General features: G+C 34.4%; 2 protein-coding genes across 2 annotated transcripts; one reads left to right on the top strand and one right to left on the bottom strand.

Moving 5' to 3' along the window:
* Positions 1–3,552: 3,552 nt before the first annotated feature.
* LOC131633083 (peroxisome biogenesis protein 16-like) lies at positions 3,553–7,155 on the bottom strand. The gene is made up of 8 exons (XM_058903793.1): positions 6,916–7,155; positions 6,281–6,338; positions 5,675–5,891; positions 5,305–5,567; positions 4,873–5,141; positions 4,335–4,402; positions 4,159–4,220; positions 3,553–4,047 (listed from the first exon to the last, which is right to left on the bottom strand). Exons 1-8 carry the CDS (start codon positions 7,138–7,140, stop codon positions 3,986–3,988), a joined length of 1,224 nt encoding a protein of 407 aa, XP_058759776.1. The 5' UTR covers positions 7,141–7,155; the 3' UTR covers positions 3,553–3,985.
* Positions 7,156–21,762: 14,607 nt separating this feature from the next.
* On the top strand, positions 21,763–22,095 carry LOC131633091 (uncharacterized). Its single transcript, XM_058903807.1, has one exon. It carries the CDS (start codon positions 21,763–21,765, stop codon positions 22,093–22,095), a length of 333 nt encoding a protein of 110 aa, XP_058759790.1.
* Positions 22,096–22,492: the final 397 nt, after the last annotated feature.

Raw genomic sequence — 22,492 nt, 5'->3', positions numbered from 1 at the left:
GAAAAAGATTAATGGTTTGTTAATTAGTTATTATCCTACCTACTCTTGTCTAGTGATAATGTGTAGTAATAGTTTCATGACAAATATTGAAAATTTGGGTTAAGAATTTTTTATTTGTTGATAAGTGTTATTAGTTAGGTATTTGGTACTCATGCTTAGTTTGTCCAAAATTAAATGTTAGAGTAATTAGTTGTTGATATGGTGTGAGAAAAGTGATATGTAGGGTGTGAAAACTAAATTAAATTAAGAAAATTAATTCATAAAAAATTAATAATTGTATCTTAAAAAATGTTTTACTAATATTTTTTAGTATTGTATTATTTTTTTCATTGGACCTTATATATTTTAATATTATAGAAAATTTATATTGTTTTTAAAAATTTGATTTTTTATAATACTTTTCAATAAAAAATTAGTAAATGTTTAAGAATATTTAAAGAGAGTGCTTTGTTTATTAAGTTGATAATAGTAAATATGGAATTTATTTTTAGTTGTGAATAGTGGGAGGAACTATTCCATTGGATGAGATTGAGAGAATGAAGTTTGCACTTTGCTATTTCTTTGAGGTGGGGGCCCTCCTTTTATTTTCTTGATTAACATGATTGTCGGTGAATGGAGAATGGTGATTGGTCAGGGAGAGAGTCTTGGTGTATCTGTGTCAATGTGTGTTTGAGAGAGATGTGAATGGGGGCATGATGATGCATGGGCATGAATTCTTCATACTTACCTTTTTCTCTTACTTTTGCAAGTTGGATTTTGTTTTGTATGTGTTTATTTATTTATTTATTCTTAAATAAATATCAATAGGTTGTACTATTCTCAAGTGGATGATTAATACATTATTTAATTTATAAGCCTTTACATTCTAATAAAAAGACATTAAGTCAAAAACTTTTAAAATTAGGGGTCTTTTTCCTTTTCGAAAACATTTTGTAATTATCAATTTGTAATAATAAAAAACTAATAACTTTAATGTAACTTTTCAAAATTTACTTTTTATTTGGTACTAGAATAGAAAAACAAATAGATATCATAGGATAATTAGGAAGAGGATATGTAAAAAGTTGATATAAGTTAATATTTGAGAAATATACAATTATTGGAATTTCTAGGTATGACTTAAGATCAAAGTTGTCTTAAGTTTTTGGAGGCCCTGTGTAGGTTAGTCATAGTTTAACCATGACAAAAGTATTATAGGCTCTGTTTAACCACAGTTTAATAGTGACAAAAATTTATAAGGTCCTATTTAGTTATGGTTTAACTGGGAAAGTTTTGAGACCCTGTGCGGTAGTTTGCATTGCACGTCCTCAAAAACGGCCTGCTTAAGATTGTGCTTATGCATAGGAGATGATTATAACGGTTCCCAATTTGTTTGGCTTGAAATGCGGACGACCCTTGGTTGTAGATCAACAATTGAGATGGAAAAGAGACGGTGCTCCTATGCGGTTTCCAAGAAGGAGGATCCATATATATGTCAGAGATTGACGTGTTCTTGTTGGATTGGGTGATTCTTATCAAGCATTTCGTTAGTCCTAAATAGTTGTTACCTAAGTCCTTGGTATAAGTCTTGAAGCAAGGATTGTAGATGGAAAAAGTAATGAGGTCGTCCCATAAATATTGATCGTTGAGGAGATTCACCTTTTAGAATATTCCCTGAAAAGAGATTGCTTAATTATGGTGTTGAAAGGGAGTAGTTGGCATATTGAACATGCACATTTAATACTCTTCATGCAAACAAAATGTTGTAGCGGGGTAGACCTCCATGTACACCCACATGCATTGAGTAGGGGTAACGCGCCTAGGCCTGTTTGAGTGCACTCAAGTGCAGTTACAAATTTGAGACTTCCTCTGGGTAGTTGGATACGATTTTTTATCTTTTGATGAATCGTGGCTCTCAAACTCGCACGTCAAGGAGATGAAAAGAACAAACTATTCATGAGATGATGTAGAGAGTTATTGTCTTTCTTTTTCTTTGATTCGATATGTATGATGACTTATTCATTTGATTAATTTTATAATCTATTTAATAATTTAATGAGTAGTACATTTTATTATTTTCATCTTCTTCTTCTATTATTTACTTTCAATTATTTTATGTAATCTATTTTGTTTTGAATTGTATATGACATATTAGTATTTGAAGGGAAGTAGAATTGATAACTGAACCGGGACAGTATAATGTTAATGTTTTATTAGTCAATCTTTTAATTAGAAAAATGGGTTTTTAGTTTAAGATTCAAAAATGAGTTTTTAGTTTTGGGGAAGAAGATGAAGAATTAAATTTCAAACTCAGAAAAAAAATATAGCATCTGTTTTTTCTGTCGTTAAGGTTACCCGTCAGCAAATAATTAATGTCGTTAGTGAAATTTGGATGGAAAGGATTAACGTGACACTTCTGAAAAGTTGAGGGATCAAAATGGTCGTTTTTGAAATTAAGGGACTAAAATGAACCCCAACCTAAAGTTACGGGACTAAAAAAGGTATTTTGTCAATATTCATTATCGGATTCAGAAGTATATACATTTGGCGTTTCATCTTTCTTACGTGCCATTAGTCATGCGTGAAATTCCATATGTCAGTGGTTTGGTGTGATGGGTGGCAATACATTGTAGGGGTGACAAAATGGATCTGATCCATCGGGCATATCCGTTTTGCCTGCACTTTTTTGCAGGGCGGACCAAGATTTTAAACACACATCCTCTAAGGTGTCTGTTCTGCCCCGTTTTTTGTGAGCTTTTGCGGGCACGAGCATTTATATTAAAATTTATAATTTTTAGACTTAAAAAAGTGTAATGTCCGCGGACTCACCCCGCCCCACATTCTGTTTTTTGTGCGGCGGAGCAAGGTTTTAAACCTGCACCTTCAACAGAACTCATCCCGCCCCGTCCCGTTTTTCTGAGCTTTTGCGAAGCCGTCTTAAATAGGACGGACATATCCAATTGCCACCCCTAATACAAAAGCTCGTTGGACGGAGGCATAGTTGGAAAGCTTGTTTAAAAGTAGCGGTGTTATAGTTTGTCTGTGTGTGAAGCATTTGGAAGTCAATCAACGTTAAGATCTTACGTAATGAGGAAATTCGTGTTGAAAAAATGGTAGAAAAAGCAGAAGTGTTTTCCTGAAAATGGCTCTGATTAAAATTAGCAGGATTATTTTGTCAGTTCAATAGCTGGTTTAGGCGATTGGTCATATTAGTAGTCGATTAGTAGGGATTTAGCATGGTGTCATTGCTTTGCAGCAGTAATTTAGGCTTCGAGCGTTTTATGTAGGCACTGTGTCACATGTGTCTATTATAGTTTAGATTGTTGTTTCCATGTTGGCTGGCCTTTATTTTTTTAACATTATAGGAGTTAGCTCTTGTTTGGTCTGGAGGTTCATTTGATAGAGGCTGCGAGGGGTTGTAAAAAATTACCATATCTCTTAACTGGCAATAACAGACAAATGATAGAGAATATTTCATTGTGCACCAAACAAATGTAAAACGTACAAAACGATGAATATTTTACATAAACAAAAGGCTAAACTAAAAGCTAACATAATTTTGGTACACAGATATTTGACAGAAAGCTTTGCAGCATCCCTTGAAACATAAAGACACAGCAAGGCATTAGAAAGTTGCTTATTCATTCACCTTCTTTTGGTGCAAATAGTATATTTAACATACATTCTTTCTCACAAGAATTCAAAGGATGATAAGCTTAATTTTCTAAGTTTAATAAACAGTGTAACTTTCCAATTTGGTATTCAGACTCTAATGTGTAGGAGTGAAACAAAATCTCCAAATTTATGTCCAGTTGTTGATAGTTGAACTACCTCCCAAAAAATATGTCCCACACTTGTTTGTTTCTTGCTTTTCTATCATAATAGTATCAAATGTGATATCTCTTTCATCATTTGAAAATCAGAAACAAAACTAAGTGTGGCAGCATAGTGTGAACATATTCCCTCAATTTTGGAGAGCAATGATGTCTTTCTTTTGGATTTTGTATCATGATCCTGACATGTAAGTGTATCGTGTTTGAGCTCCAATTGTAAGCTCAACAATTTTAGCTGCAAAACATATATTAAAAACATATCCGATGTTTAAAGTAGTCACTAAGATAAAAAGACGATGACAAGAAACTAAGGCAGATATATAGATATAATATATATCAAGCGCACCTGTAAGAAATCCTATGATGGGTACAGGTTCCAAAACTTTCTCTGTGCTTTCAAGTTTTCGTCTAAAAAATTAGGCAGGGAATTTTTAGCATCATATTGCAAAATGTGGTGAGTAAAAATGTGAAAGGAAGTTAAAAAAGAAAAAATATGAGAGTAGAATGTGAAATCATTGGTACCTAGTATATTTGCTGAAAAATGGATCTCTCATTAGGTAGAGTACAAATAACAGCTTCCGTCGTTTAACCTGCAGCAAAACTATTTCAGCAGTGGCTCTTTAATGGACAGGTAAGGTTAGTCCTATGCCAAGAGCATCTTATGTTGTATCTTTCTAGGCACTGTTTGGGTAAAAAAGCTTATTTAAATGCTTATAGCATAAACACTTACCGTAGTTAAGTGTTTATGCATAAGTTATTTCTATAACAAAAGATAAAATACAACTAAACTTGGTGGACGGTGGGATTGGTCCTCTTGGATTAGTCGGTCGCAAGGCCGGATACCAAGATTTAAAAAAAAAAATACAACTAAACTGTTTTCGTATAATAAGCTGCAAGTTATCTTGAAAAGCTTATGAAAATAAGCTAAAAACAACTTATAGACAAGTCGTAAGCTGTTTTCAAAATCTCTCTCTCTTGAACAATCTTAAAAATGCTTATGTCAGTAAACAAGTTCAAATAAGTCAATCAAAATAAAACCCAAGTTAAATGAAACACAAACCTCATCCTTCTCTGGGGCAGAAATATGAATCATTTTCTGATTTTCACCCGCCACTGTCGTAGTAATAATTGAGAGAATACTGTTTGATATGGTATCAATAGCCAGTGAAAGGAACCAAGGGGTCCATGACCGAATGCCGTATTTTCGAATAAATAAAACATAGATAAGTGGTCTAATAATAAATAGGACTTCTCCAATTAAAAACAAAGCTCCACGAAACCCCTTTTTTGACAATATAGTGGAAAGTGTAGGTTTCACTACCCTTGAAGCTGTAACAATACAGTGGAAAACAAGTATTAGTGGAATTTCACATGTCTAATAATAAGACATTAATTTCAATGCACTAAGTGTACATTTATTTTTCCACATGTATCCAATCAAAAATCTGTTCCATTACAGAATAAAGCTAAATGTATCTTTAGAACAGACTACCGGCGGGTTCCATGATTGCTTGCTGGTGTTGAACCCTACGTGCCCACACCGGATCTGACACCATCCTCGCTTTTTCTCCAAATTGACTTAACGCAGACAGTGCTCTTCCTTCCAGATTCCACGGGTTTGTTCCAGGATTGTAACGCCCTTTTGGGTTCGCGACAATTTGATGTTGTGAAGTAGAATCATCATTAGAGGTCTCCCCTCCATGTAACACCATTTTATATCCACTCTTTCGGAACAAAGACAACCGAACCAGTACCCTGAGTAAGAGTGACTCAAGATAATAAGAAAAAAGAGACGGATGATTACAGATATAAAATGACATCTTCAGGAGAATATGCCAAACTAATTGCATTGTGCTGCTTACTTGATTCCTTCGGTAACAGCAAGGAAATTCCATTTCTTATCATCGCCATAGTAATGTTGTGCCACGACTTCAACTAATGTTTCCAAATCCTTTAATGCAGATAAGCATAATGGAAAAGGGAATGAATTAGGCTCAACAGAGCCAGTAATATTTTGGCTAGGAGAACTATCAATTATATGTTCATTGATAGCTGTGACGATTCCCAAAATGGTTGTCACTACATGAAATCATATATCTTTTCAGTAAGGTATATATGTCTATAATAACAGAAAAATAATTAAAAAAAATTTACTGTAAGACAGACAGACACAACTAGTTTTAACTTTAAAGACGTATCTGTAAACTACTAAACAAGGAAAACGTAATATGATTTGGAAATTCGCAACAGGAATTAGCACAAGGCCCATTCAGCTAAGTCATTTATTTTTCCTAGTTAGTATTTTGAAGATCATTAAAATTTAATTGTTGACAGAAGCTTCTATTTCGTGTCAGCTGAGTCGAAGAGTTTTTTCCTTCCCATTTTCGTCACCAAAAGAAAAGTCTTATAAGTTATACTACTTTTTATATCAAAAGAAGTAGCCAAAAGTTACCAAAAATTCACAAAACCTGCTTCTGGTCCAATCTCTGATTCAGAAAATCGTTCAGGTAGAAGCCATGTCATTCCCTGTCCACATATTCAATCAAGAAATAAGATAACAAGCGGTGTACAAATATTCATACACAACAATGTCCTTCATAGATTTGTTTGAACACACAATAACAATCTAGCACGATCACTACACATATACTGACACGCCAACACATAATATAATTTGCAAAAATGACATAATTCAATGTAATCATATTCGTAGGTGCTGTGTTACAGATATGAAAATCACAATCACAAAACAGGTTGTTTAATTTGTTTTAATATTGCATTTTTCATTGCTATCATATGAATATTTATACTGGTAAACGCCAATTAGTGCGATTTTAGGAAGGAAATAGCAATATTTCCATTATCAGCGAAAGAATCATAACATAGCACTTAATGCAACAATAGCCAAAACTAACAAACAACAAAATTCATAGCAGAATCATCATTTCCTCTAATTTTCGAATTACTCTTCACCAGTCATAGATATTGCAACAACTAATAACCAGCTAATATGTCATTGTAATTGATAACAATACAAAAGCATGATCAATCTAAACAATTCACTATAATACTGTAAAACTGTTAACCCAAAACACAAACTTACATTGGCCAAAGATTCTAACGAGTGCACGTACTCTTTGTTCTGTCTCACCCATCTCTTATAAGCCTCCATAGCTTCAAACTCAGAAGGTACTGGAAGCGATCCAGTTGATGAAGATGCGTGAATTGGAAGATGGGTTTCGATTTCAGGAAACCACGGAACCGAAAGAACGAACCCTAACGAGGATCTATTTCTAACCGTTGATCTGTGCAAGGCTCTATAGCTCATGCACCGTTTTGATGAGAGGTGATTGAGATCTTAAGGAATGGACGGTTATGATTGTGTGACTTGATTGTGGATTTTGATTATTTGATTTGATCTAGATGGCTTAAAAATGATTTTGGGAAGGAGTGATTTGAAATGTTTGATTTAAATTAATTGTGTTGAAATTACCTATCTTGTGTAAATGTGTGAGCTCTCAATTTATTGGACCTTTTAAAATTGAGCTTCTTAAAATATGGGATTAAAAATTTTCAGATTTTTTTTTTAAATTGAAGTAGAACTTATAGACTAATATTTTTAATAGAAAAATATCTATTAGTTTTTTTTTAAGAGGAATAAAATGAGTGGTAAATTATGCAATTTAAGTTGGGTGATTGAAACGGAAGAGAGTTTTAAGAATTTTATCATATAAAGATACTGTTCAAGTTGAAGGAAATTTTTTATCAGATTGCAGTGAGATATGTGATGTTGCACGAGGCAGAATATTTGACGCTTAAGAATTAACACGAGAATAAAGTGTAGTAGAAATGAAGATTTTTGTTTTGGAGGTGTGATAAACTAGATAAGATAGGATTGGAAATGACAATATTAGAGAAAATGTTGGGGTAACAACTATAGCAGAAAAGATTGTGAAAAATAGACTTAAATAATTTTGAAACGTAGATTGGCGGAAAAAGAAAGTTAATTTTCAAGGCTACAACTTTCATGAATAATTAGAAAAGTCTAGTTTGGAATGTAAGATGACGGAAAATAGCGCGTGAAAATCTGACATTATTACAAATGTTGATGGGTAAAATTAGACTATTTTTTATACTGTAAAATCTCATCACAATTACTATTTAATGAGAAACAATACAAGGGTTTTCGTTGTCTAATTTTAAAGAGAATTTATGTAGTCCAATTTTGTAAATAATTTAAAGTCCAATTTTATATCGTCTAAGAGAGATTTTTTATTTAAAGGAGAGTGAAAATGAATCAAGAGAATATCGTTCTTCATCGTGTAAGTTTCATTATTTGTTTTCTAATTGTAAAAGTCATGAATCCTTTAAGGATGAGTAACTAATTCTTTTTTTAATTATGAGGTTTTTATTTTAGTTTTTATAATTATGAATAAGAGATCCGTTTAGTATTGGGGAGCCTGCAACCCATGTAGATAAGGTTCGAGTAACATATTTTGAACTCATATTAAATTTGTTTAACCCATCCCTATAAAGCCAAGGCCTGTGTATGGTGGGGTAGTCCGTTTTGACAGATCAAAAAATATGATACATAGTCTTTGAAGTATTGGGTACGTAGAAGTTTATATAGTCATTACGTCGTTTGGACTTGTAATAATTTTTTTATATGTTATTGATACTTTTCCATCTAATCTACTTTAAAATAATAAAAGTTCATGCTAAAAAATATATATTGCTTAACGAGTACTTCATGGTTAGATATAAAGTTGATAATGCGACCTCCAGAGCATTGAAATTCGGTTGGCCGATGCTAATATTATATGGAAACAAAGCGTTCACCGCCAGATATCTTACGTTTACAATCTTTACGCTTTCCCCTTTTCCAAAGGTAGTATGAATGGTAACATACCCTAGGAACCATACTTGTTATCCCAAGAAACCGACTAATGAGCCTTTAAAATGCTAGAGAAGCTCTTGGTCCTTCTCAATAAATGAATTAAGTCGAGGCATGTTTTATTACATCACAGTTTGGATTTATTCTAAATCGTCAGAATATACACAAACTCTCATGCACGAGATATATAAGAAGGTAGTTTAGCCTAGATAAGATTGTGATTGATTGACGTAAACCCCATCTTCCTCCCATTTTTACTCCCCTCAACCTCAACTTCTGTTGATATCACAAGAAGGAAGCATAAAGGGAAAGTAACTTTTCATTATTCAATAATCTGTTACTGTTACATTGAGTTACTATATATATATAGTGTATAAACTAAGTGTACTTGTATGAATAAAACTATACACTAAGTATATTAATACATCAACATGCAGCTGTATGTACACTAAGCTAATACCTCCCCACAAGTTGGAATGTGGATATTGCACAATCCTAACTTGGACAAAAGAGAGGAAAATAAAGGTGAGTGCAGAGGTTTGGTTAGAACATCTGCCAGTTGAGAATTAGAAGGCACAGGAAGCAAATGAATGAGATTAGACGCCAATTTCTCCCGAATAACGTGACAATCTATTTCGATATGCTTGCTGCGTTCATGAAAGGTTGGGTTGTGAGCCAAATAGATAGCAGACTTGCTATCACAGTAAATGGAGGCTGGCTCAGAGAAAGGGATGTGAAAGTCATCAAACAAAAAACGCAACCATTGAATCTCACAGGTTAGAGAAGCTAGTGCCCGATACTCAGCTTCAGTGGAGGAATGGGAAACAGTGTTCTGCTTCTTGGAGCGCCATGAAAGTAAAGAATCACCAAGGAGAACACAAAACCCAGTGACAGATTTTCTGGAATTAGGGCAACGAGCCCAGTCGGAGTCTGCAAATCCATGAAGTTTAAGGGCACTAGAACTAGAAAATAAGATACCTTGGGCAGGGAATGTCTTCAGATAACGCAGGATTCGAGTGGCTGCTTTGTAATGAGAAACAAATGGATTAGCAACAAATTGGCTGAGATGTTGAACCGCATATGAAATGTCAGGACGCGTATTTGTAAGATAGAGGAGTCTGCCAATCAATTTCCTATAAGAAGAAGGATCATCCAAGGGAGTACCATTAGTGGATGATAACTTCAAGGTGGGATCAATAGGAGTAGTGGCAGGTTTAGAACCAAGAAAGCCTGTATCTTCAAGTAACTCTAGCACATACTTCCTTTGGTTCAAAAAAATGCCTGAAGAAGATCGAGCTATCTCTAGACCAAGGAAAAATCTGAGCTGACCTAGGTCTTTGATTTTGAATTTTTGATCCAAAAATGACTTGACCAGTTTGATCTCAGTGAGGGAATCACCTGTAAGTACTATGTCATCAACATAGACTAAAAGGGCAGTGAAATGTTGGTATGTGCACTTTGTAAAAAGGGAGTGATCAGCTTCAGACTGTGTATATCCTAAGGCTAAAAGTGCAGTGGATAATTTGGTTTGCCATTGCCTGCTAGCCTGTTTCAAACCATATAAGGATTTTGTGAGTTTGCAAACCTTAGAGGAGTTAGGGCAGCCATAACCTGGTGGTAGTTGCATATACACCTCCTCATTAAGATCACCATGGAGGAAAGCATTGTTGACATCAAGCTGCTCCAAATGCCAATGCTTGATGGCAGCAACTGCTAAGAGAACCCTAACAGTTGTGATCTTTGCAACAGAAGAGAAGGTATCAAAATAGTCCACTCCCTCAAGTTGAGTATAGCCCTTAGCAACAAGTCTTGCTTTATATCTCTCTATGGTTCCATCAGCATTGTATTTCACCTTATAGACCCACTTGCATCCAACTGGAACTTTACCTGCAGGAAGATCTACAAGAGTCCAAGTTTGGTTAGATTCTAGGGCAGAAATCTCAGCATCCATGGCCTGTCTCCAACATTCATGTTTAGATGCTTGGTTAAAGGTTTTAGGTTCAGGGATAGTAGAGATGGTACAGCAAAAATGTTTGTAGGCATTGGAGCAGTTTTGATAGGACAAAAAGTTAGAAATAGGGTAGGGAACATTTGGACAATGCTGAGGACTAGTGGATAAGAGATTGCAATGAAAATCTTGGAGGTAACTAGGGGGATGTTTGGTCCTAGTAGATTTTCTTGTAGGCCGAACTAAGGTAGGTGAGGGAGGATTGGGAGGAGGGTTGTTGGTAGCAGGAGTAGCATCTGACAAGACAGGGTCAGATGGAGAATTAGGGTCAAGGTCTACTACTTGAGGACTGTGAATAAGACTTGTAGGGACCACAGGGTCAGAATTAGGGGAAGCAGGTGCAGGAGTAATTGAGGAAAGAGATGGACTGGCTGAGAGAGAAACAGGCTCAACCTCAAGGATAATGTTATTATCCAACATGTCATTAGAGGTAGCCTGCAAAGGAGTTTGGAGAGGGACAGGTTTGAAAGGAAACACACTTTCATAGAAAACTACATTTCTTGAAACAAAATGTTCATGAGAGGACAAATCATATAAGAGGTACCCCTTTGTACCATCTTTGAAGCCAAGAAAAACAGCCTTTCTGGCTCTAGGCTGAAATTTGGTTCTGTGAGCCTGAAGGGTAGAAGCAAAAGAAAGACATCCAAAAACTTTGAGATGGATCAGAACAGGGAAAGTGTTAAAAGGCAATTCATAAGGGCATTTGTTTTTAAGAAGGGGACTAGGAATTCTGTTAATCAAATGCACAACATGTTTAATACTAAAATTCCATAGGGAAGTAGGCATGTTAGAGTGGAAGGCAAGAGCTCTAGCAACATTGAGAATGTGCTGATGCTTTCTCTCTACCACCCCATTCTGTTGGGGTGTTTCAACACAAGATTTCTGGTGAGAAATTCCTTTGGAAAGAAAGAATTGGCTTAAGGTAAGAAATTCTGAACCATTGTCAGATCTAAAACATTTTAAAGATGTTTGAAATTGATTTTCTAAAGAGGCAACAAAGTGAATAATACTCTGCCTAACTTCAGTTTTAGATTTTAAAAAAATGATCCATGTGAATCTAGAAAAATCATCTACTAATGTAAGAAAATATTTGTGACCTTGAATAGATTCAGAGGCAAAAGGGCCCCAGAGGTCAGCATGGAGAATATCAAAAGGAGCAGTAGTAGATGAAGTACTAGTGGGAAAAGGAAGCTTTTTCTGTTTTGCTAAATGGCAGGAATCACAAGGTGCCATATTATCTTTATTAGCAGGAATAATAGGAAAATTCTTAGCTAGAGTAAGCATACAAGAATCAGAGGCATGGCCTAATCTATAGTGCCAAGTTTCAAAAGAATTGGAAATAAGAGAATTACAATGAGAAGAAAGAGTATGAGTGTCTATGATATAGAGGCCTCTTTGCAGCTTAGCTGTACCAATCGTTTGCCTCGAATGGTTCTGAAAGATATGACAGGAATTTGAAGAAAAATTCAGAGAACAATTCATGTTATTAGTAAGTTTGGTAATAAAAATCAAATTAACATGAAAAGTGGGAATGTAAAGAACATTATAGAGAGTGAGAGTGGAAGTGATGTTCACAGTGCCAGAAATGTTAGCTGTAACACCCCAAATTCTACCCAAAAATATCATGCGAGAAATCAGAGTATTTTAAAAACTATCAACAAGCATTTGGGATATCACATTTACTTCCTATAAACAACTCATAAACAGATACATAGCACTTTAATCTCAGAGAAGCACAAAACAACTTATAACAGCTCTTAGACAAACCAACTTCATTTTAATATGCAGCGGAATCATAACATTCGAATTTATAAACAAATCATCTTATTTAATCGGAAACAACTTCAAACATCATAGTACTTCTCATTATCCAATTTGGAACTCAACAACTAAAACATGAACAACATAGAAACAATAATATAGACAACCCCCGAGTGCTACGTATCAGAGCGACACACCAACCAGACACGATGAATCTACAAACTTCCACAGTTATACTTGAGTACCTGTCCATTTCCCATGGTAGGGGAAACATCAGCAGAAGGGGTGAGATATCAAACATTATAAAGGAAAGTATGATAATACATATAGCAAAGATAAAATCATACACAATTCACCACTTCTCAATATCAGCAATTTGCATCACAACAATAATGTTAACTATCAACTATAACAATGTATTCAAGTTTACAAGTATGTCATTCAAGCACATAATAACATATACTTCATAATCACAACGTAAATTAATACAACTATCAACAATGGCAAAACATGGTTCATATATTCCACATATATACATATATCATTAATACATATATATATATATATATATATATATATATATATATATATATATATATATATTTGCATTCGCATCATATACGTTTCATTTACATATATCACCAAAATCATGTATCAAACATCACCAAATTTAATTATCACATCTCATGCACACATAACAATCACCTAATCACATAATTACATATATTCAAACATCACATAACTCCAATGTAACTCAATGCAAGACATGTGACTCTATGCATGTGGTACCCAATATGGACCCAAAGTTCCACCGCTTCCGATTCATATAGAATCTAGCCACGCTTCAGATCCGGACAAGACCAAAGCCACCAAATGTAAACATATAGTTTACCGCTTTCCAATTCACTCTAGAATCCTAGCGACGCTTGTGTTTCAAAGCAATTCCACCTATGTTTCAAGGCACACTATGATATGAATGTATGTACAATCTCACAAATATATGCAATTAAGATCATCTCTATCATCTTAACTTTCCACATATCACAACAGTTCAACTCTATGAATTATCCACCAATTATACACAACATTCACAACACACACACACATCATTCACATATGAGAGGCCAATTAATCAATTACGATTCACACAATCCAATTAACACTAGTAATCATACTATCTCATGTTAATTCTCATTTTTGTCAATTATACATGAACACACATTTTCAACATCAAGCAATTAGTCATTAGAATTAATGCTAACCAACTAACCATAAAGAATCAATATCAAAACAACATCATTGGCATGACAGTATATATTTCTCAACATACATACTCAAGCCAAAACACAATTACAAACAATTTCTCAAAATACCGTAATTTACCGATAAACCGAATAATTGGTCCAAGTTCAAGTATATTCCAATCACATAGACTTATTGGAATCAATTCAACTAATAATTTAACTATCCAATTAATAATTAAACTATATTAATTTCAATTCAACTATTATATTTCTATTCCATTATTTTCCAATTCTATAACAAAACCCATTATTTCACTATCAATGGTTTACTCACAACAAACATAACAATCTAATACACATAGATTATCAATTGCACACAACTTATCACATTTATATCATCACATTCCAACAATCATCAAATACCCAAAATTGCAACATAGAAGAACATGGATATCAAAGTATAGAATTAAACCCACTATAACATACTATCATACAACCCTTTAGCATGAAAGAACCCCACCCTTACCTTGGCAAATATGAAATCTTTCACCATAGCTCTAAGCTTTTCTCCAAAATAAATCCTTCAAACATAATTTGGAGACACACCTAAAAATCAGTTCGGAAATCAGCTTATCAGACGAACTTAAAATCCTCAAAATCAAAATCGCTCCGGTCAGAACTTACCTCTATGAGTCAGGAACGTTGTGTCAAAACCACGCGACGATCCAACGGTTGGATTGAGAGATACATCCGTTTTTCTAAGGTGACTCAATGCTGAAACTTGCTGCGAAAATGAGGTTTCTTCTAGCTTTTCTCTTCCACCATTGTTCTCTTCCCTTTTGCCTCTTTTCTCTTCTTCCTATCTTTTCCCCCAAATGAAAATAGTAACCTCTAAAACCCTAACCTTCTCTTACTATCTCACTTATGTCAATTGGGCTTAACCCACCAATCCATCCATTATGTTTCTATCACTTAGGCCCATTTAGTTATATCTCTCTAATAACTCAATTAAGTCAAACAACACAAACACTCACATAATTAAATACTTAAATAATTATTATATCACATAATAACTAAATAAATAAGTTATTATTAAAAACACCAAACAATATAATTACTAATATAATTAATAAAAATATTAATAAAAATCGGGATGTTACAACTCTCCCCCACTTAGAATATTTTCGTCCTCGAAAATACCATCGACACAACCATCTCATCTCCAAAACTACACTTACTCTCCCCAGAATCACACGAACACAAAGGCGTTCCACACCTTCAACCATACAAAGCTTCAAAATACAAGCTCTAAAAAGATCCTCAAGTTACTGAATCGTCTTCTCCGTTTGACCATCAGCTTGCAGATGATAAACAAAACTCAAACACAACTTAATAATCAAAGTACTCTACAAAACTTTCCAAAATCTAGAAGTAAACTTCAGATCTCTATCAGAAACAACACTCGATGGAATACCATGCCAACTCACAATCTTTTCAAAATACAACTTTGCAAGTCTCTCCATCGGATAATCCCTGCTTATCGGAATAGAGTGAGCAAAATTCGTCAATCCATCTACAATGACCCAAATTGCCTCACAATTAATCGATTTCCTAGAAAAACCCAAAACAAATCCATAGAAATGCTATCCCACTTCCACTCAGGAATGGACAACGGTTGCATCAAACCAGACGGTTTCTGATGTTCAATCTTTGACTTCTGACAAGTCAAACACGAATACACAAATTCCGCAATATCCTTCTTCATACCTCGCCACAAAATAACTTTCTCAAGTCTTGATACATCTTAGTAGCACCAGGATAATTACTCAACCACTTTGATGCCCTTCATCCTAAAAATTCTCTTTTTCAAATCCGAAACATCTGGAATACAAATTCAATCACGACATCTCATGACACCGTTCTCGTCAATCCGAAAATTATCACCTTATCCTCAATCAATCAATTTCATCTTGTCAACCAATTTCAAATCCGATTTTTGACCTTCTCTAATCTCATCAAGAATACCACAAGTAAGCTTCAACATACCAAACTCAAATCTCGAAATTATTCCAACAATTCCAATTCTTGAATCATCAACATAGACATATGCAATTATTTCCTACTCAATTCATTTGCTACAAAGTTCACTTTTCCCGGATGGTTATTCAAACCAAAATCATAGTCCTTCAAGAATTACAACCATATTCTTTTCCTCATTATCAACTCATTCTGATCAAACAACTACTTCAAACTCTTGTGTTCACTATATACCTCGAATCTCGATCCAAACAAGTAGTGCCTTCAAAGTTTCAAAACAAAAACAACGGCGGCCAACTCTAAATCTTGCGTCAGATAATTCCTCTCATGAATCTTAAGTTGCCTTGAAGCATAAGCTACAACTTGTCCTTTTTGCTTCAACACAAAGCCTTGCAAAACCTTCCTTCTTCTTAACCAACAAAAACAGATGCACCTCTAGACGACACACTCGAACGAATCAACCTCTCCTCAAACAAATCTTCAAGTTGACTCTTCAACTCTTTCAACATCATAAGCAGACATCCTATATGGAGTCCTCGATACAAGACTAGTTCCAGGAACTAAATCGATCAAAAACTCAACTTTTCTTTCTGACGGTAAATCACTTACATCTTCAGGAAACACTTATGCAAATGCGCCAACTATCGATAATCCCCCAATCGTTATTTCCTCATGAACATCCAAAGTTGCAAACAACCTAAACAACATCGCACCATCTTGCACAGACTTATTCACTTCCAATATTATCAAGCTGGTAAGACAAGTCTATCTCATTCCAATACGATTCCGTCTACTATCAACAAGAGATTAAGGGTGATCAGTTCCTCAATTTGTCAATAGATAGCCGACAACCATAATGGTAGCGTAAACCATCGTTACTTAACTGCAATAGAATCCTTTACGTCACCAAAAGTACCATACTTCATTAACTCCCAAAATCATCTGAACATGCTAACACACACCTTGTGATAACATTAGAACATAATTCCTTTACACCACTATCAACACTTTTTATTCTTGGAATCATACTCGTCCCTTCGCATTTCTAACTCCGACTTGAACGTTCCAACAACTTCGACAACTTTTCCAATCTCTTGCCAAGGATCCCTTGACAAGGTCTACCCTAATTCGTCGCTTAATAATTATTCTTAAGTCAACATCTTACGCAACGGTTACTTAAATTGATAACTTCACAGTCCACTAATAATGCTGAATATGGCAACTTCCTAAATTCCATCTTATAACAATTATCCTTATTCCAAGATGATCCGACTTGTTAAACAAACAAAATCTTAAATCCATGTTACCTTCGAATTCGGAACCAACAAACTTCTACATTGATTGTTCTGTCTCCTTAAGCAATATATTACACCAATAACTTACAACTGAAACATATCAGAGAAGCACAGCTTCTCCCCTACTTCGCTTAAACTAACCCTGCAACAAAACGAACAAGTATCAACAGTGTTTCACACACATGTCGCGTACTAAGGAATAAAACACTAACATCATTCAACTGTCACACAACTCAACTGACTCGACAACTTGGCCGAACAGACCGACCTGCTCTGATACCACTAATGTAACACCCCAAATTCTACCCAAAAATATCATGCGAGAAATTGGAGTATTTTAAAAACTATCAACAAGCATTTTGGATATCACATTTACTTCCTATAAACAACTCATAAACAGATACATAGCACTTTAATCTCAGAGAAGCACAAAACAACTTATAACAGCTCTTAGACAAACCAACTTCATTTTAATATGCAGCGGAATCATAACATTCGAATTTATAAACAAATCATCTTATTTAATCGGAAACAACTTCAAACATCATAGTACTTCTCATTATCCAATTTGGAACTCAACAACTAAAACATGAACAACATAGAAACAACAATATAGACAACCCCCGAGTGCTACGTATCAGAGCGACACACCAACCAGACACGATGAATCTACAAACTTCCACAGTTATACTTGAGTACCTGTCCATTTCCCATGGTAGGGGAAACATCAGCAGAAGGGGTGAGATATCAAACATTATAAAGGAAAGTATGATAATACATATAGCAAAGATAAAATCATACACAATTCACCACTTCTCAATATAAGCAATTTGCATCACAACAATAATGTTAACTATCAACTATAACAATGTATTCAAGTTTACAAGTATGTCATTCAAGCACATAATAACATATACTTCATAATCACAACGTAAATTAATACAACTATCAACAATGGCAAAACATGGTTCATATATTCCACATATATACATATATCATTAATACATATATATATATATATATATATATATATATATATATATATATATATATATATATATATATATATATATATATATATATATATTTGCATTCGCATCATATACGTTTCATTTACATATATCACCAAAATCATGTATCAAACATCACCAAATTTAATTATCACATCTCATGCACACATAACAATCACCTAATCACATAATTACATATATTCAAACATCACATAACTCCAATGTAACTCAATGCAAGACATGTGACTCTATGCATGTGGTACCCAATATGGACCCAAAGTTCCACCGCTTCCGATTCATATAGAATCTAGCCACGCTTCAGATCCGGACAAGACCAAAGCCACCAAATGTAAACATATAGTTTACCGCTTTCCAATTCACTCTAGAATCCTAGCGACGCTTGTGTTTCAAAGCAATTCCACCTATGTTTCAAGGCACACTATGATATGAATGTATGTACAATCTCACAAATATATGCAATTAAGATCATCTCTATCATCTTAACTTTCCACATATCACAACAGTTCAACTCTATGAATTATCCACCAATTATACACAACATTCACAACACACACACACATCATTCACATATGAGAGGCCAATTAATCAATTACGATTCACACAATCCAATTAACACTAGTAATCATACTATCTCATGTTAATTCTCATTTTTGTCAATTATACATGAACACACATTTTCAACATCAAGCAATTAGTCATTAGAATTAATGCTAACCAACTAACCATAAAGAATCAATATCAAAACAACATCATTGGCATGACAGTATATATTTCTCAACATACATACTCAAGCCAAAACACAATTACAAACAATTTCTCAAAATACCGTAATTTACCGATAAACCGAATAATTGGTCCAAGTTCAAGTATATTCCAATCACATAGACTTATTGGAATCAATTCAACTAATAATTTAACTATCCAATTAATAATTAAACTATATTAATTTCAATTCAACTATTATATTTCTATTCCATTATTTTCCAATTCTATAACAAAACCCATTATTTCACTATCAATGGTTTACTCACAACAAACATAACAATCTAATACACATAGATTATCAATTGCACACAACTTATCACATTTATATCATCACATTCCAACAATCATCAAATACCCAAAATTGCAACATAGAAGAACATGGATATCAAAGTATAGAATTAAACCCACTATAACATACTATCATACAACCCTTTAGCATGAAAGAACCCCACCCTTACCTTGGCAAATATGAAATCTTTCACCATAGCTCTAAGCTTTTCTCCAAAATAAATCCTTCAAACATAATTTGGAGACACACCTAAAAATCAGTTCGGAAATCAGCTTATCAGACGAACTTAAAATCCTCAAAATCAAAATCGCTCCGGTCAGAACTTACCTCTATGAGTCAGGAACGTTGTGTCAAAACCACGCGACGATCCAACGGTTGGATTGAGAGATACATCCGTTTTTCTAAGGTGACTCAATGCTGAAACTTGCTGCGAAAATGAGGTTTCTTCTAGCTTTTCTCTTCCACCATTGTTCTCTTCCCTTTTGCCTCTTTTCTCTTCTTCCTATCTTTTCCCCCAAATGAAAATAGTAACCTCTAAAACCCTAACCTTCTCTTACTATCTCACTTATGTCAATTGGGCTTAACCCACCAATCCATCCATTATGTTTCTATCACTTAGGCCCATTTAGTTATATCTCTCTAATAACTCAATTAAGTCAAACAACACAAACACTCACATAATTAAATACTTAAATAATTATTATATCACATAATAACTAAATAAATAAGTTATTATTAAAAATACCAAACAATATAATTACTAATATAATTAATAAAAATATTAATAAAAATCGGGATGTTACATTAGCTGTTATGTTAGAACCATTAGGTAAAGATACAGATATAGGCACAATAGTGTGATAGGAAGAAAAATTTGAAATATCAAAGGTGATGTGGTCCGTGGCTCCTGTGTCTAAAATCCATAGGGTAGAAGTCTTACCAAAACCTGATGGTGTGTTGGAATTCATGGCTAGGGGAGAGGTGGTAATGGAATTGATGGCAGGGGTGGATTTTGACTGTTGAAGCAAGGCACGGATGCTTTGAAATTCTTCCTGAGTGAAACCAAAAAAGGATCCTGAAGCAGTATCTGCAAGCACTGAACCATTTGTGGCAAGATTGGCTTGAGACTGTGGAGGAGTATGAGCAGGAGTCTGAATTTTGTTCCTCTGTTTGAATCCAGGGGGGATAACCATGTTTCTGAAAACAGGTATCCACAGTGTGATTCGTTCGTCCACAGTGAGTGCACACTCTATTACCCTTGCCCTTGGAAACATTAGGCTGTTTGCTAGGTTGAGTATTGACATGGAGAGCAGAGATGGCAGATTCAGTGGAATCTGAAGGTGAGGCATAGTTAAGCTCTCGTTCTTGCTGAATAACAAGAGAGAAAACCTTGTCAATGTGAGGCAAAGGTGACATCATCATAATCTGAGACTTGGATTGAGAAAATCGCTCATTCAATCCCTTCAAAAACCTGATAGCATAATCTTGTTCGCGGTATGTCTTAGCAGAGTCAACAGCACCACATGAGCAAGCAAAAGAACAGGTACAACAGGGGAGAGGGCGATAATTCTCAAGCTCATCCCAAAGCATTTTCAATTGAGTGAAATATTCAGAAACATCAAGAGTACCTTGGCGGAAGCGATAGAGTTCTTCTTGGATATCTGAGATGCGGAAAACATTGCTCTGTGAAAACCTAATCCGTAAATTGTTCCAAACGCCAAAAGCCGTCGCAATCCACAAAACTGATTTCGCAATGGAATCGGAGATGGATCTTTGAATCCAAGAAAGGACCATAGTGTTGCATCGGAGCCACTGAGTATACAAAGGATCTGAGACGAACGGCTTCGAAAACGTACCATCAACGAACTTTTCCTTGTTCTTTGAAATCAATGCAAGAAGCATAGATCTGGACCAGGTGTGGTAGTTCTTGTTATCCAAGGGTGGAGCAACAAGAATCAACGCGGGACTTTCGTTCGGATGGAGATAAAAGGGATTAGCAGAGTTTGTTGCAAAATCCGCATAGCTCTGGTGATCCATGGTGAAGAGAAGAGCAGCGATTGAAGAACAAAGAATGAGGAATCTTGATCAATCGGGAAAGAAGAGAAGACGAGGCTTGTGCAATCGGAGAAGATGAACAAGCAAGGGAGAATAGCCTGTGCAATCGAAGAAGATGAACAAGCAAGGGAAGAGATTGGTCACCAGAGCCCAAGTGATGAGCTCTAATACCATGTTGATATCACAAGAAGGAAGCATAAAGGGAAAGTAACTTTTCATTATTCAATAATTTGTTACTGTTACATTGAGTTACTATATATATATATATATATATATATATATATATATATATATATATATATATATATATATATATATATATATATATATATATATATATATATATTTATTGTATAAACTAAGTGTACTTGTATGAATAAAACTATACACTAAATATATTAATACATCAACATGCAGCTGTATGTACACTAAGCTAATAACTTCCTTTTCTTAGTAACCGCCAAAACTGACCCTTACGCACACATCATGTCCCATTACTTTTTTTCTTTTTAACTTTCCAAACCACCATCTTTTCTCTCATCAATCTTTCCTAGTTTAATCATTTATCACCATGGCTTCCTTCAACTCAAGAAAGGGACGAGTCTCAAATTTAAAAGACATAGCTGATACAGCTTCATGGTATTGCGCTATTGTTCTTGTAGCACTTATACTTGTATGCATATTTCGAGAGAGCTCTATGCTTCACCAAAATCATGATCACAACATCATCTTGTACAAACGACCATATTGTGATGAAATCTATGTGGTTGGTGAAGGTGAGACACTTCATACAATTAGTGATAAGTGTGATGACCCTTTTATTGTTGAGAATAATCCTCATATTCATGATCCTGATGATGTCTTCCCTGGCCTTGTTATCAAGATTACACCTTCCCGTCATTAGTTTTCTATGTTTTTGATTCTTATGGACTTTTACATATTGTTGTTAGTGGGTAATTTTAACCTTCAAGTTCAAGTCATGGAGCATCGCCATTTTACTTTCTGCTTCTCTTGATTCGTGTAATAGTTATAATTTTTTAGTTATGTAAATACATAAGTGAACATTATTTAGACTATATATTTTACAACTATATTAATAGTTATAATTGTGGGGATATAGAAAAAAAATTTAGTGGTAAAAAAAATAAAAATATTATATGAATAATATTTAGGGCATACGTGTATATATCACATACGTATTTAAATCTTAATTATAAAATAACTTAATTAATGAGAACACCAAGCCAAAATACCAAATTGATAGATATAATGTTGAGTAAGTGACAATTTGTTAACTTATT

This window comes from Vicia villosa, unplaced genomic scaffold, assembly GCF_029867415.1.
Source record: "Vicia villosa cultivar HV-30 ecotype Madison, WI unplaced genomic scaffold, Vvil1.0 ctg.001069F_1_1, whole genome shotgun sequence".
NCBI classification, from domain to species: domain Eukaryota; kingdom Viridiplantae; phylum Streptophyta; class Magnoliopsida; order Fabales; family Fabaceae; genus Vicia; species Vicia villosa.
The sequence above is the reverse complement of the archived record's forward strand: the minus strand, read 5'-3'. Positions and strand labels throughout refer to the sequence as shown.